This window comes from Simochromis diagramma, unplaced genomic scaffold (genome assembly GCF_900408965.1).
Source record: "Simochromis diagramma unplaced genomic scaffold, fSimDia1.1 OVJJ01000419.1, whole genome shotgun sequence".
Lineage (NCBI taxonomy): Eukaryota > Metazoa > Chordata > Actinopteri > Cichliformes > Cichlidae > Simochromis > Simochromis diagramma.
This window is the reverse complement of record NW_024387244.1, coordinates 2,730,955-2,746,591: the sequence shown is the minus strand read 5'-3', so window position 1 is coordinate 2,746,591 and position 15,637 is coordinate 2,730,955. Positions and strand designations below refer to the sequence as shown.

Here is a 15,637-nt window from a genome sequence, read left to right as displayed (position 1 = left end):
GCACATGTTGGAAAATCTTAATGTCATCACTTTGCACATTATTTTACCATAAAGAAATACATTGTTGTGATACTTTGGCCATCTCCCCAGGCCTGAAAGTGCCCCACTGTGACCACAGCATGTGTGAGGCTGCAGCGTCAGCACAGCAGAAAGCCTCAGGCTGATGTCTGCTCTAGCAGAGGAATGCCACAGGAGCTGCACTGATTGAAATAGACACATCAGACTGTCACTGCATCTGTAAACAGGGCGCCTCCTAATCGGGAGGAGAACGCCTTCTTACTCAGAGGAAACTGGATTCACCAACCGCCCTCCCGTCTCGTAATAACATTACCCAATCTCCTTTCAAGCCTAAGGTGACGGCACTCGAATCTGTCACCGGTCATCTATCTCTCGCTCTCTATTTGCGCAAGTAAGTAGCTTGAGCTGATGGAAACTAATGGTCAGAGGTTGAACAAGGGACTCCATCAGACTGGTCTCTGTCTGCCTGCTCAGCAGTGCCCAGGCTGACCTCAGCAGACTGCCAGTCTCCTTACCGCTCTGCTGCTTGTGGCTCCGCTACCACCTCCCACCATGACCCATGACCCCCGCCCAGGAGAAAGGCGCCACCGATACGATGCAATTTCTCTTTGACGTGGTCCAGTGGTCTCGGCTGCCAAGTGACCCAGGCAAAGTAAATATTGTTGCTTATCACAGGCCAGCGCCACCACCAAATTTCCCAAAAGAAGTGTCGGACTAAATCAATTTTTCTTCCATGTCCCAACTCCAAAAATGAACAGACTCTAGGTGCAAATAAGCCAGTGGAGTTTGATGTTGTGCATTAATAACACATGGTACAGTTGCTATTATTATGGTGATAGTGGCATTTACTTGATAAGTCATTATGTAATATATGTATCTACCCTTGAGGGAACAAAAGACATACAAAGAGTGTTGGGTATGCAGTGTACACTCTCTCTGCTGACTGCACTGTCTCCAGCCTTTTCCAATCTGCGCTGAAAGCACTTGGTACCGCCCATCTGTCAACCTACATCGGCCTTCAAAGGACTGGAGAAGAACCATGCACCCTGCCTGCCTTTGTTTCCACAGCCTTAAACTGCCTCTCACAGAGACATCCACACCTCTCTGTCATCTAAAAAGACCAGAGAGAGGTCTCAGACAAACTGCACTCTTGTTAGACCACAATTGTCTAAAGAGGGTTCTGCTATACTTGATATCTCTCTGACCCTCCCACGCTACCACAAACACCACCACTAAACAGAAGATTACTGCTTTAAACATGCCTCCTCCTCCTCCTATTCCAGAGAGGATGATATATTTGCCGTACCACTTTTCAGCCAAAAACTGCTTCCTCTAAATTCATGAGTCACAAAGCAGTGCTTCGAGACCACCCATCTCCCAGGAGTCCACTGTACTGGTACTGTAACAGTGGGACCGGGCCCTCCACTGAGATACCTACAGTGTGATAGGTGATAAATTATCAGTGATCACGTTTTTAAGAGCCTCTCTGTAAAGTCAGAGTTATGGGATGGTGTTAAAAATGTACTTTTTATTGGGACCAAATTATCTGTGAGCCAGCCAGGTTTAGAGTAACTCCCATTTTAGCTCTCCCTTTGCTTATGTTTCAGATTAGCATTAGCAGCAACAAGATGCCGATCACTCTCCATGCAGCTCTTTCCCCTGTTTCTTCCTCCTTAGTCAATGTATCTCTGACTTTCTCTCTCTGGTGTTTCACTTCTCTTTCCCCTGATTCCCACCCACGCATTTTCTGTTCAACTTTTGGTGTATCCATCCTTCTGACCTCATCGCTGTTATAGTCAAGCGTAGAGGGATCCAATCAACCATAGTGTTCAGATTAAATCACAAATTATTATAATTGAGAATAATGGTTTCCATGTCAGTTTCAGTTCAGCTCTGGATTGTTCTCATACATGTCTGGAAGCAATGGGGTTGGAAGCTCTGGAGTCGGTGGTGCCTATGTACAGGTTGGGTGAAATTCAAATTATTTGTGATAAAAGTTCGATTTAATGTGCTTATCTGAATTTGAAAGATCGTCATATGATTTTGTTTAAAGCCTTTTCATGCAAAAACACATCTCAAAGATTAAAGTCAAGTCAAGGTTCTTTAGAAACATAAACGCTATTTTCTAAAACTGGACGTGTGCTGCTTCTCAACCATGTTTGGGTGTAATTTAAGCAGTGTTGTTTTTAGGGGCAGTGATTGTCGCACTAAATGCAGATCAACATTAAATACACTGAAAACGGGAAACATGGATCCCTTAAGGTAATAAGAAAATGACACCTGTACGGCACATAATAGACATAAACACTGAAAAAAACTCCCAAAGGCATTGGCAATATTCTCCCGAGAAACATAGTGTGCCTGCCCTAGCTTATTTCTAGGGTTAGTAAAGCTCTCAGGCATGTGCAGGGCATGCAACGCGACTTTGACAGCGTAGTTAGGAGGTGCTGATGAAAGAGGAGAGGCAGGAAGCCCGCTGCGTCTCAAATTAGCTCCCGAGCCCTCCGTCCTCTCGCATGGAGGTTCAGGCCCTCACAGATTCTCTTGCATTACTCAGTCAACATGGATGTATGAACCTTTTACATGTAGAGCGTGCCTTTGTGTGTAGGCAGTCCACGCAAACATGTGTTTGATTATGAATACTTTGTGAACACACATGCAGATTTCTCATTTCAAATTTTGTCAAAAGGCTGCATCAGGGAATAAAAACTATTAGATCATCTTACTCCTTCTTTGAGGCTCAACAGAGTTTTTTCTGGGAACTCACATGCCCTGAAAAATGTTTTACAGCCTCTATTTTAAGTAAGCTGCTGACTAATTCTTTAAATAAAAACATATTTCCGTTGCTTTTTACATGATACAATCAATTAAAAATGCATATGCACCCTGTGTTTTGCTGATCAAGTAATTTGGTAATTACACTCCTCTCAAATTGCAGTATGAGTTTAGGATTACTGCAGAGAGCTTGACACACAGTCTGCATTAATAACTGAGAGAGAGCGCTCCTCTCTTCTCACCTTCTTCAGTGTGTTATTGTGTACTCTCTCACACCCTTTTTCCAGATTCAGCAGTTAAATATGTTTGTGTAGTGAGGTGGAGGGACGTTCATAACCATAAAGCTGTCTACAGCAGACATGTTTTAATCACTTCTTTCTCCTTATGTTGTCTTCTCCCACATTCTTAGTTGCATGCAGTTTATGTGTATATATTTTCATGTATTCAGGAGGATAAACGATGCTCCAACTTCACCAAATTGTTCTTGTAATTTCTTCGGCTATTCCGGCTGTGTACACACGGGAAAAATAAAGGCAAAGACAGTCATTTCATCCTCTTACCTGAGAGAAGTTGAGTCCATTGAGGGGATGACACTGCTCCTCCACTTGCTCAACTGCCCCTGTAGTCTTTCCCATTCGCTCTGCCTCTTGAGCTAGAAACAGGTCGAGCACTGGTGTCCCCCTGGACCGGACGTCCCATTCTGTGAGTGAGTTTACCATCAGCATTACCCACACAGGCCTCTTCCTCTCCCAGTTCCCTGCAATAGCATTGAACAGGTAGTCAGCATACAGGCCTCGGCCTCGCTGGTCAGCTGTCATCCAATAAGGCATCATGTGTTTGACGTAATCAAGATGGCGTTTGAGTCGGCGGTACAGATCTCGAGGTAGCAGGGTCTGCAGGTTTTCTCCGTGGGGCAGTAACTGGCAGCTGGTCAGTTTGGAGATGGTCAGGGGATCAGTCAGGTCCAGCTCAAAGTAAACATTATTGCTGTCATGGAAAGCCTGCTTGGAGCTGTTGGGAATGAAGTCCCAGACTCGGGTGTAGGGCACGTGGATGGTACCAAATAAGTAAGAAGGTGGGTGAGGAGGTGCCCGCTTTACTCTCCAAAGGAAAGAGTTCATGTCACTTTGCTATAAAAAACACACAAAAAAGAAGAAGAGGAAAACGATTTTAACAGTAAACAGAAACAAAAACACCAAAACCATCATGTTAGAGCTCGCATTAAAACTGAAAGTGACAGATTTTTCCTCTGTTGTGGTTTACTGGCTCATGGGCTCAGGTCAACAAGTTAAAAATTTGAAATACTATTTTAAAATTACACCGCAGGAAGTATGAAGTCTAGTCAGCCTGGGGCTGTGCTGCGAGCACTTGCAGTCAGGGAGTTTATAGAGGGGCCTTCTGGGCTGTAAACAGACCCCCGTGTATTGTTGAGGTGCATACCTCGGTTGCCAAAGCCTCTTTCGGCCTGGGAAGCATTTTCAGGGCTGTGGTGCAAATATACTACACTGGAGCTCATAAAAACCATGAAAGAAACCTGCACTCAATTCTGACCTCACTATGATACTTATATTTGGGATTTTACTTTCTTTTTTTGACATCGGGCATGAGGACGAAATGCTGACAGTCTCAAGTACAGCACTGATTTTGTCTCCAAGGTTTGTGTTACAGCTTTTTACTGTTGTGGTTGTCTTTAATAGAAAGAACTGTCAAAATTGAAATTAAATAATCACAGTCGTTCTAAATGAATATAAGGCTCTACTGCATTTAAAACATGTTTCTTATTAGCTGCTCTGCAAATGTGCTTTGCATGTGCTATGACTTTGATGTTGGCATTATTTAAATATGACAAAAAATAGCTTTTATAAACAATATCAAACTTCTGGCCGCTGAGACACAGTGCAATCAGGCATTTGAGGGATGAAACCCATTACTGTAAAATAAAGTTTTTCTTAGAAAATGTTTATTTCTAAAATTTAATCAAGATTTTCTTCAGCTGTGCTCCACTGCATACTGCCAATGCTGCCTTTGTCATTTCAACTTTTCAAATAGCGGTGCTCTTGTGGTATGTTTCTATAATCATCATAATTAATTGCAATTTACATACCGTAATTACTGGCACCAACTCGTGCTAGACAAAATAAATCAAAATGACCATATTTGATTTCAGGGCAAAATATTTTGCAGACACACTGCGTTTGTTTCTGTGTTTCTAACCTCATTTTCACTCTGGCCAAGGCCACTCGTCTGCGAAGAGTAACGGGAAAGGTTTGGAAGGGATTAATATCATATTTTGGAAGGGCGGAAACTAATAAAGCATTTTGCACGTCCACCGTTAACGACGTGTACTTGGGCCTAACCGTAAACGAAGACGTTTTGACGTGGAAAGTGAGACGGTGTTCGTGTAAGACCTGAAAAGAGGCGAGAGCCTCTCTACTAAGGCAGCTTTGACTTTTCTGGCGAGCCTTGACGCACGGGGTTCCTTTTTATGGGGGTAATTACTCTTAACAGAAAACAGAGACCACTGTACTGATGCATTAGAAATCACATGGAGCAAGCCTTCAGCCATATCTGACAACAGTACTATTATAGGACAACCTAATACAACAAAGTCTGTGATCTGTAAACGACTCCTTAATAATATCTTCTGCACACTCAAGTGCCAAGCGTTTTGTTTTTGTTTTGGACTGTTTCTGGGCTCTTGGGCAGTTTTCATGTGCTGTATTTTTTTTTCCAACAGAAAAGAGTGTTGGATATGATTCTTGAAGTCACGATGGCCATTAACTTTCCCCCCGCTCTTTATGTCGAAAATGCAAGAAGTGGAAGTCAGACAGCCGGCTGGGCAAGCACATTAACCGAGCTGGAATATGTCCGGGCTGCACTCCGGCACTTCCTCACGGTCTGCGAGTTCAAGCCACGTCCATAATTTTACCAATATGCCCGATAAGTGTTTTAATAAGCCGCCACAGTACTGAAACACGATCACTTCTGAAAGGTCAATGAAACTTTCCCAAATGAAGTAAGTCACCCGTGGGTGTTCCCACTTGCGTTTGTCACATAAACAGCCATAAAGTTGGCAAACGGTAACAGTTTCTCTTGGCAGTCTCCTTCACGTTAAGTCCCCACTCCACAGTTTTACTGCAGTATAAGGGTCTTTCATGACCATTTCCATAAACATAACGCACAAAAAGTTATTATTATTATTATTATTATTATTATCATTATTATTATTATTATAATAACTTTAAGTTATTGTTGCTATAACTTTAAGCATAAGTAATAAGAAATTGTAGGCTGTTTTCTTTAAAGTCATATCAGCCTTTGCGCTTGTTATAGACAAGTGTCTAAGTCAGAAAAACAGCCTAATGACAAACTAGACTCTGCGCCCCCCGTCGTAGAATCTCCCTCCAAAGTGACCCAATGCTTCAGTGAAGTTTCGCCATATTATTCAAAAAGAAGTTATTAGAGAGAAAGGGGTGTTTAGGATGAACAGACAACAAGTGTCACAAAGCCGTAGGGTTGTTATTAGCACCATTCAGTTATGTGGGCTAAATAACGACCTTGTCGGGGCCAAATCTTTGCTTGGAGTAGCCTAGATTATTATTAACTTTCAAATACGCGTCCATCCCGGTGCACACGGAGAGTCACTGACTTAAGAAAGCCCTCCCAACACGACTCACCGACTTTGGAGCGTCGCACTGTCTCGGTCTGCCCGGTCGGTCTGCGCCCCAGGGTGCCACAGCGTGCAGCAGCGCGCTCAGGAAGACCCAGCTGATTCCAGGCAGAACGACCATCCCGTCGATGTTATTGGACACTTGTAGGAGTCAGCTCAAAGCGGACTTTTCTCTCTTTTCTCCCCACTCTGTCTTCTCTGTTATTGCCCGGTTTCCCGTCTCCTTTGAAGTACAAAAAAAAAAAAGTTACCGGTGGCCTCTGGGCTCACATGTGCAGGTCGGCGAGAGGACCATTCCGCCTCTTCGCCATTCCCGACGCACTCCACTTGTGAAAGTATCTGTTTCTGCTCTAAACTTTTCTTGGCTCCTTCCAACCCGGTGCAGTCCTGAAGCAGGAGCTATAAACTCTTTGGAGAGTTTGCGCTCCACGAACTTGGAGCGTCTTGACTGGGAAAGAGGGAGGTGGGACGGTCTGAGTGAGTACCCCACCCCACCCAAAATACACACAGCCCAGGTTCTTTTAAGAGGAGGGAGCACAGGTTCATAGAGAAATGACAGGTTTCCGCGAGTGAAGCAGCTCTAGCCACGCAGACCCCCAAAACAGTGCAGATTGGAATTAATCTTCTCATTAGCTGCTTATTAAGTTAATTTAGTTTCCATTTCGATGTTCCTGATATTTTTTTAATAACCCGAACTCAGGAACTCGTTTTTTTTTTAATTGATCCCAATGATCTTAAATGAAATATTTGCTATAGTGGTTTATATACCACAGCCATGCGCTATGATTCGGTATATGTACCTCATTATTATGAGGGGGGCTGTCACCACTAACCAAGAGCCCAGAGGGCTCACAGTACTAGCAGTCCAGAGGTTTGTTTGGTTTGGTTTTCGGCAGAGTCATTTCAAAGATGTAAATGAACACTATTTCAAATGCTGTCATGTGCTTCCTCACCAGTAGGATCCCATTCATCTCTGTCCTTCTCTGTTTGACATGCCTGCAGCAATAGGCTGCATTTGAACTGTATGGATAATCTTGGACCTTATATGCATGATTAATGGATGCAAATAAACAGGTCTAAGAAAAGACAACTGTGAGAAGTCTTTTATTTATCTTCATTCCACCACTCTTCTTAAGATGTATTAGTCATGATGAGGAGCAGGCATTCTGAAATCAGCGCATGTGTTGAGAGATAGTGGCCCCTCTGTGCAGGCACCGATGTCAACGCTCCACTACTCTACTGTGACCTCAGTTATTGTCCAAGTGGCAGACAGCGTGACAGAGTCAAGTAGTGGAAATTTATCATGGGGACCCCTCAAACAAGTGGCACCGAGCCCCTCCCGGCAGGCTGGGCAGACAGACCTCAGACAAGCAGCTCTTTGTCCTCTTTCATGTTCTCCCCTCCTCTCCACTCCTCTTCTCACCACTCCATGTTCACTTCTGTTACTGGGCAGCTCGGTCCGTCTGCACCCTTATTGTATTTTCCATTCAGATTGGCTGTTTGTGTTGAGTGCCTTTGATCAAGTTGTCTTTTAACCAAGTTTCACGTTGTAAAACTGTGACACTTCTGCTCTTTGACTCTTGACTCTGACTACTTTCGCTGGGAGTCATTTATCAAGATTTGAGAGTCTGACAGGTAGAAAAGTTAGCATGTTTTTGCTTTATGGATTTGCACGATGGTCCACTTGAATGCCACCTCATATTTTCACATACTTGAAACAGAAGGAACAACTCAAGAAAACCATGCTAAACAGATCTAATCTCTGCATCCTCACTACTCGGTTTCTCCCTTTTGTGGCTCTTGCTCTGAGACAGGTGTGGGACTTCAGTTAACGGTTTCATCTAGTCTAATGTGGCCACCTGTAGACCCAGGTACATGCTTTAACCACGCCTCGTAGAAGGCTTCTCTTTGAAGGAGCTTTCCACATTCTTGGCTGGTTAGAAGAGGGCTTATGAGCGGCTGGCTGCAGAATATTCCTGGACTGGGGCCAGCACTTACAGCATGGTGCACGTATATAGCTGGGGACGAAAGAAGACTTTAAAGTTAATGTTCTGTTAGCAGATCGCGGCAACGTCCACTTATAGAGCACACATCTGGGGAGGTGTTGGAGAGAGAAGGAGGCAGGAAAGGGAGAGAAAGAGAGTTGACTCGGCTGCAAAAGTATTTTTGACATGTTAAACAAGTCTGCAGCTGAATCCTGCCAATAGGCCTGTCCACACTTTTACTGGCTTTGCATATTTTTCTTTAATATGTCAATTACATCCAGAAGAAAGCATACAGATAGGGAAAGAGTAAAGATGAGATTGAAGGCACCCTGTTAATGTCTGTAGCCCTTCAGTTCAAAAGATCTGCTGTCTGCTTGTCCTTGTGGCCGTCCACATGTCTGATATTGTGCAGAAGTCCTGGCACAAAACCCCAATTTTAACTCTGCACCTTTGCCTCAGAGTCATTACTTGTCTTTTGTTATGTAATGCAAGAAGTATTATTTCCTTCATAAACACCACCGGTGCTCTACACCACATGAAAAGAGAACATCCATTTATATCCACTGAACTGTACAGAGATGTGTAACTGTAACTGAGGCTGGAAATGCATGCAAACTATTTTGTTTATTATGTACACAGGGACCCCTAGTGGTGTGAAGAAGAATTAAGCATGTGCACATTGTAGAGAAAAGTAAGAAGAACAAGGTGGGATGGGTACCACGAGGGCATAAAAATTGCGCTTCAAAGAAACTGAGTATGATAAATCTGAAGGAGTGGTTTATAGCTTCAGGCTTCCATACCTCAGAGTCTGACTGTCAAGCTCGAAGGCCCCACTGGACACTCCCTCTTTCTGTCTCTTTCTGGTGTCTCAGCTGGACTAAACACGCATTCCCTTCACTACCTCCACCCATTTCTTGCTCAGGGTCTAATATCCTCTGTCCTCCTTTGAAGACGTCGAGTAATAATATTGACAGAGTCTCTGGTGAAAGGTTATTGTGGTTCCCTTTTCCGGATGTCCTGGGAAAAACGGGGGGTAAAATGTAAAGGTTGGGAGGTGGTAGAGAAGAAGGACAATTTTATGTGGTGAAATATATCAAAGAATCCAAGGAGTGGGCCCAAAATGTATCTGTTTACCCTAGATGAGTTAAGCAGAGATAAAAAGGAGGAAAGGAGTTCAACCACGTCTAACGTGTAACGGCTATTTTTGGTTAGTCTCCAAGAATTTCTGCTGCCATTGGTGGGTCATGCAGACACTGATTTGTTTGGTGACAGCACATTTGGGTTAAATGGTTTTTCCTAGTAGGTGCAGTGATGTCTCTTGTTGCAGGTCAACACATGCAATTGACGGCCACACGTCTATCTTCATCCAGAATGAGCAAAAGCAGAAGGGGAAAGATGAGAGGAAGAGATACAATGACAGAGGTCACGGCAAGGGTTGTTTTTTCAGGAGTATTGTCTCATATAGATTTTTTTTAAACATCTGTCATTATTTTGGGGGGAAGTAAAGAAGAAGAGACATGAGTCTGAGTCGGAGAGAAATAATTCAATTTAGTTAAATGAGATCAAGATTTGCATTTAGGATGTATTAATATTTCAAAATATACCTTTTAGGTTCTTTTGTCATGCTGTATAATAGTTACAATTAAGTCATGGAAAGAAAATTCACACTTTCACAGTTTCTTGAGATGCTGAATGAATGAATGAAAGCACACAGCCACCCTGTTTCCAGTTATTTGTGTTAAGTGGTTGCTGGCTCTCGCTTCACATTCACTGTGCAGACATGTGAGTTACGGTCGTCTCCTCATCAAGCTCTCAACGAGCAGGCAGATTAGTATATTTCCAAAAATGTTGAACTGCTTCTTCAAAGGAAAAAGCCTGACTGAAAGAGTGGGAAAACAAAGCAAATGTACAATAATTCCAATTTCTACTTGGGGTCACTGAATTGTTTGATTGTCTGAAAATGATTTGAATCATCATATGGGTGATTTTGGGACCGGCGGACGCTCTCCGCCATCATCATCAAGACGCCTAATAAGGGAGTATTTTTGGATGAATGGAGTTGATGCTTTTGGTACATTTCCACAAACTAGAGCTGTTTTGACAGCGTGCGGTGACCACACACCTTACTAATATGCTTCATGTTGAAATTTCCCTTAATATGCGTGCCAGCTGTTGATCACTTTCCATTTAATGATGAAGGAGACTCATCTTATTAGCAACAATGTACTTCTAAGGTCATTGTGGAAATGGTTTCTATGCTGAGATTTTGGTAAAGCAGCAGTTTTGATCATAATTTGTATATTTTTTGTGGTCATTTTGTATATGTGCACACATACTGACGCTTTCACAGAGAGCCGTATCTTGTGTTTGTTTTCTAGAGCCTATAATTCTCTTACATCAAAGGCTTGGCTGGCAAAGTCACCCCATGATGCACTGCACTCTCTCCCACTGATCACTGGCATTGTTAGTAATTGTATTACCCATATCTGGAGCACCCCCTGCTATCTTCCCTCTTCTCCCCCATTTACCCCTGAAAGCCAAAGCTGAAGAGTTGGAGGAGTGAAAAGGCTCGTCCTGCTGTTAAGAAGATCTGTCTTTTGGCTATTTGAATGGTAAAAAAAAATAAAGTATGGACAAATAATGATGTTTCCCCTCTTGTCATTTAAGCATACATACTGGTTCTGCTCCAAATCTCAGAGCTGGACAATGGATGCCATTAATATCACAATATTATGGTAATACAATATATATATTGCCAGTGTTAATCTCTATTATACTGTTGTTGTTCATTGTCGGTGTCCTGTTTGGGGTTTATTCAAGCAGGGTTCAAAGAAGGCCACCAACGCCATATAAGGAATTTTTCATTGACTGGGGAGCACAAACAGCATGTGTTATGATATCATTAAATCAAAGCCTCTGCTCTGCACTGGTGTGCAGGGATCAGATGAGCTCTTCTCTAAGTCGACAGAAATCTGGGTTTGAACTTGACCGTCTTTTGAAGATGGTCATCTGCACTAATAAGGTCTTTTGAAGATTATCGTATTGTCCGAAGATGCTTTATTGCCGCACGTATAGTAAATTTGTGGCATGAAAGGTTAAAAAATAAATTATGCTTTAAGATCAATAGAGAACAGGAAGCATTGGTTCAGCCGCTGTCTGCTCGTGTTGTTTTTCCACACACAGCTTTCCCTAGTTTCTGTGATTTTACACTGACTACAGAAAGCAAAGCCTGGCCTTATGCCTGAGTCAGCCTTTGGCAGGGAGTTTAGTTTGGTGGCAATGAAACGCTGTGTGTTTATCCTGTATTTATCCAAGGTTTATTTGGTCTCTTGCACATCTCTCTCTGTGGTCGTACTGTACGCCAGCTGCTGTGTTTGAGGGGGTAGTCTTAGTCATAGACTGTCTTGAGCTTTGTTTACCCACATCTGTGAAGCTAGGTGTCCAAAATACTACATAGTGTGTACCTGGGTGCTTTGGACAGACATGTGGTTTGAACATGTGTTTGAAAGTATAAAAACAATTCAGTGGCCGGATCTGCAGTTTGGGTTCCTTTGGGTTGGAGGCAAAGAAACAGGCTCAGAACGATAACATCTTGACTCAGCTACGTTGAGAACTGTGTGATTCCAGAAAAAAGCTCTTTGATCCCTGTGACTGATAAAACTGGACTTCAGCTATGAGTTCAGAACCAGTGCAAGGTTGGGGGTAGGGAGGGGCTGAATGATGCGAAAGCGGTAACGCAATATGACATTTCATGCTTTCTTTCTATCATCTGTTCTTTTCGGCATCTTTTTTCCCACCCCGACATATCCTTTGGTTTCCAGCTCTGTATATTTTCAAAATCAGTGTGCGCTTCTGTAACACTTGGCCCATCAAATTCAACCCCCCCAAACTCAAGTTCATGTATCGGTGCAGATATACATACACATTCATCTAAACATGAGACACTGAAAGAAGGAGGGTGCACCAGTGCACAAGGTGGAAGAAGAAAGGAAAAAGAAACACAAAAAGAAAAGGTGTTGATGGAAAGCAATTGATGTGAAGAGTCACAGGAATGCTACAGAGGGAGATGATTAGGTCTGACTGATGGCTCTGTATTGATACAACACAGACATAATTTATTGCCTTAAAGGCCATATTTCAAATGCCTAAAATTAATGGTTTGTGGAAAGAGAGCAGTGGAGGATGAGAAGTAGGAGGGCATTTTCAAGATCTGTCTCCATAATAACAACCTGGCTCAGATAAACACACAGACTCAGACATGCATAGACACTGATACAGGTACGCACACATAGATGCACACACACACAAACCCCAGACTTCTTTCTGGGCAATGTTCCTACTGCTACTCTTCACTCACACATAGAGCTGTTCTTGTGGTTGACAGGGAGCGGTGGAGCTGTCAACAGGCCCAGAGCCTGTTGAGAAGCAGACTGCGCTACTAAGCTACACACACACACACATTCACCCACACAGCCGCCGATATAAACACAGATCCATACATGCACATGCTTTTGAAATATGTCAAACAGCATGGCTTCTATGACAAAATACACACAAACACACGCACTAGGTCAGAGGGAACATATTAAGCAGTACTGTGCGTATGACTGAACTGAACACACACAAAGAACCGAAACACATTAAACAGCATGACCCTTACGACTAAATACACAAACACACAGGCACGCAGGCACAGACAAATACACAAATAGTTCTCTCAGGAAAAATCCAGAGAGGTAATTTTCTGCTTCTTCAGCTGATCCTGAACATGTGTCACGGTTTATACTGTAATCTACAGTATGAGACTGAAAAAGGAAAACACACCAGCTTCGCCCCTGCTTTCATGTCTAGATTTATTTATGGTCTTGCCTGGAGCTCTGTTTGGGCTTCCAGAGGATGTGAGTCTGTTATGCTGTGATGTGTATAATAATATCATTAACCACTTACCTTGGTAGAAATGACGGTGGGCCTATAATTATTAAGCATTGTCTTAGATTTGGACTCTAAGCAAGCTTCATATTTTTTTGTAATATCACTGTATTGAGCAAAGACTATTTTTACTTCCTTAGTAGCAGCCTGAGCCAAGAATATGCCTTAAATGCAACACATCAATAACGTTGCGATGACAGCTTCCAGTCTCCACCTGGTCTCACAGAAGATGAATTATACTCTGAATCTGACTGAGCCCCAATGCTCAGGTCCCAGGGGGGGCAAACTTTGAGCCTTAATGCCCCAACAGGGAAGTCAATAATACAGTAAGTGAAATACAAACTGTATCAGTCGACGTGTAAGCGTTTGCCAGCACTTTCTCTGTAAGTGAACACAATTCGGTGGATCTGTTGTTGCAGTATTTCATTCTACAGAAGTATTTAGTTTCAAAAATAGGACCAACTTTATAAATAATCTCTCTAGACAAGTGCAGATATGTATGGAGAAAAATGCGATATTCTGCTTTTTTAAGCCGAACGGGGTTGATCTCATATGTTAAATGTATCAGCTAACATTGTTGTGATTGGCCAGAGAGCCCAGACCTGGTACAATCAGGCCGATGTTTGGTTGGTATCGTGACAGTATTATCATCATCGACAGCTTAGCATATTAGCTAGTAACATTTACAAACAATTTATAACATAAAGTATCACAAGTTGATGGTGAAGATGATGTTTTGTAATGGTCATAACTAGATCATTCAAATTAAATTTGCTATGAAGAGTTAGGAGTAACTGTAATATGCAAGGCCTTTGTCTCTGCGACAGGCCCATTTTTGACCTGCACATGCCCCCAGAAAACCTCACCAGTTTAACAAAGTAAGTATTATTCATCCTTAGGGCACCGTTAATGTTGGTCCAAAAGGACACAGTAATTCGATCGGGTATTGAGCTGTTCAGTCTAGTCCGCTGCTATCGCTGGAGCAATAAAACATTCAATTTATAAGCATTTTCACACTCATTACCTTTGATATTTAACTTGATCCCTTTCTGGTAAAATTTGCTGGCCATTCATCTATAATATGTCTGCACTGTACATATACAGTACAGTGCAGACATAAGCTGTGTGATTCATGACAAAGGGAGACTGAAGTGATGAACCAGTGACTATGAAGATGCCTGACAATAGCAGCCTGGTCTGACTGCAGAGAGTTAAAAAACGTGCGTAACACTCTGGGGAGCTCTGAGCTGTGCAGTCGAAGCGAGACAGTCGGTTGATTTATGAGCCAGAGTTGAGCCTAGCATAGTCTGCTGGGCTGAAGCACATCACCGTGATTGAAAGTCACATCTAAACCAATGTGCTGCCCTCTCAGTCACCACACTGCACATGCCCAGAGATGGCTGAGTTCTGTTTTGATATCGGAGGCTCTTAAAATGAGGTTGACAGGGTAACATTTACAAAGTAATTCGAGCACACAGGAAACAGTGGTCCTCTGGTCTGGTGAAGAGGCTTTTGGATTCTGTTGCTCATAAGTCTCCCTTTCTTTTCCTTCTTTTTTATATTTGCTGCTATTCTGTCTTGCTCCCTTATTCCATCGCTCCCTTATACTGTCATATCCCACCAGTCACATGTTGGTAGTCATATTGAATTTGTTGCTCTGAACTCTTACAGCCAAATCAAATGATGCACAAAAATTGAGGTAATCTAGCTTCCTGTATTTATCTTTATTGCCTCTTGCATGACCTTCTAAAGACAGAAGTCTTATCTGACAAGTAAACAGACAACAAGATCAAAAGTATGAGGTCACTGAGAAATCTTCTTTGTTTTTGGATATATTTCACGCATTTACTTAAAAAGTAACTTGAAATTGAAAACAGATGGTTTAATAAATTAGGTGGTGCACTGGTTAGCACATTCATCTTACAGCAGGTTCAAATCTGCTGGTTGGGGTCGTTCATGTTCTCAATGTGCAAGTCCATTTTCATGTTAGGTTAACTGATAATTGATCGATCTGTGTTGGCCCCGCAATCGATTGCATCCTGTCCAGGGTGAAACCGGTCTCTCACCCACCGGAGGGACACGAAGGGACTCCATCCTCCTATTACACTAAATTGGATTAGCCAATCATTCCCATGTTTCAGTTGCAAGCTGTATTATCTAATGTAATTTTATCATGTTAAAAGGCTGGTTAATCTATAGAGAACCTCCCATTCAATTGTGTCTTGCTGAAAATTGCTGTGCTAATAAAAGAATAATTACA

General features: G+C 42.6%; 1 protein-coding gene across 2 annotated transcripts in view; it reads right to left on the bottom strand.

The window, feature by feature from the left end:
* trabd2b (TraB domain containing 2B) overlaps nt 1–15,637 on the bottom strand; it is an 81,243-nt gene that overhangs the window by 65,431 nt on the left and 175 nt on the right. Inside the window, exons 2-3 of one of the 2 annotated variants that reach the window (XM_040052726.1) lie at nt 6,471–6,686; nt 3,354–3,923 (exon numbers count right to left, since the gene is read on the bottom strand). In XM_040052726.1, the coding sequence (XP_039908660.1) occupies nt 3,354–3,923; nt 6,471–6,584 (684 nt within the window). In that variant the 5' untranslated portion in view covers nt 6,585–6,686. Of the gene's footprint in view, nt 1–3,353; nt 3,924–6,470; nt 7,579–15,637 lie in introns of those variants that run through there. The other variant, XM_040052727.1, reaches the window with a different exon arrangement.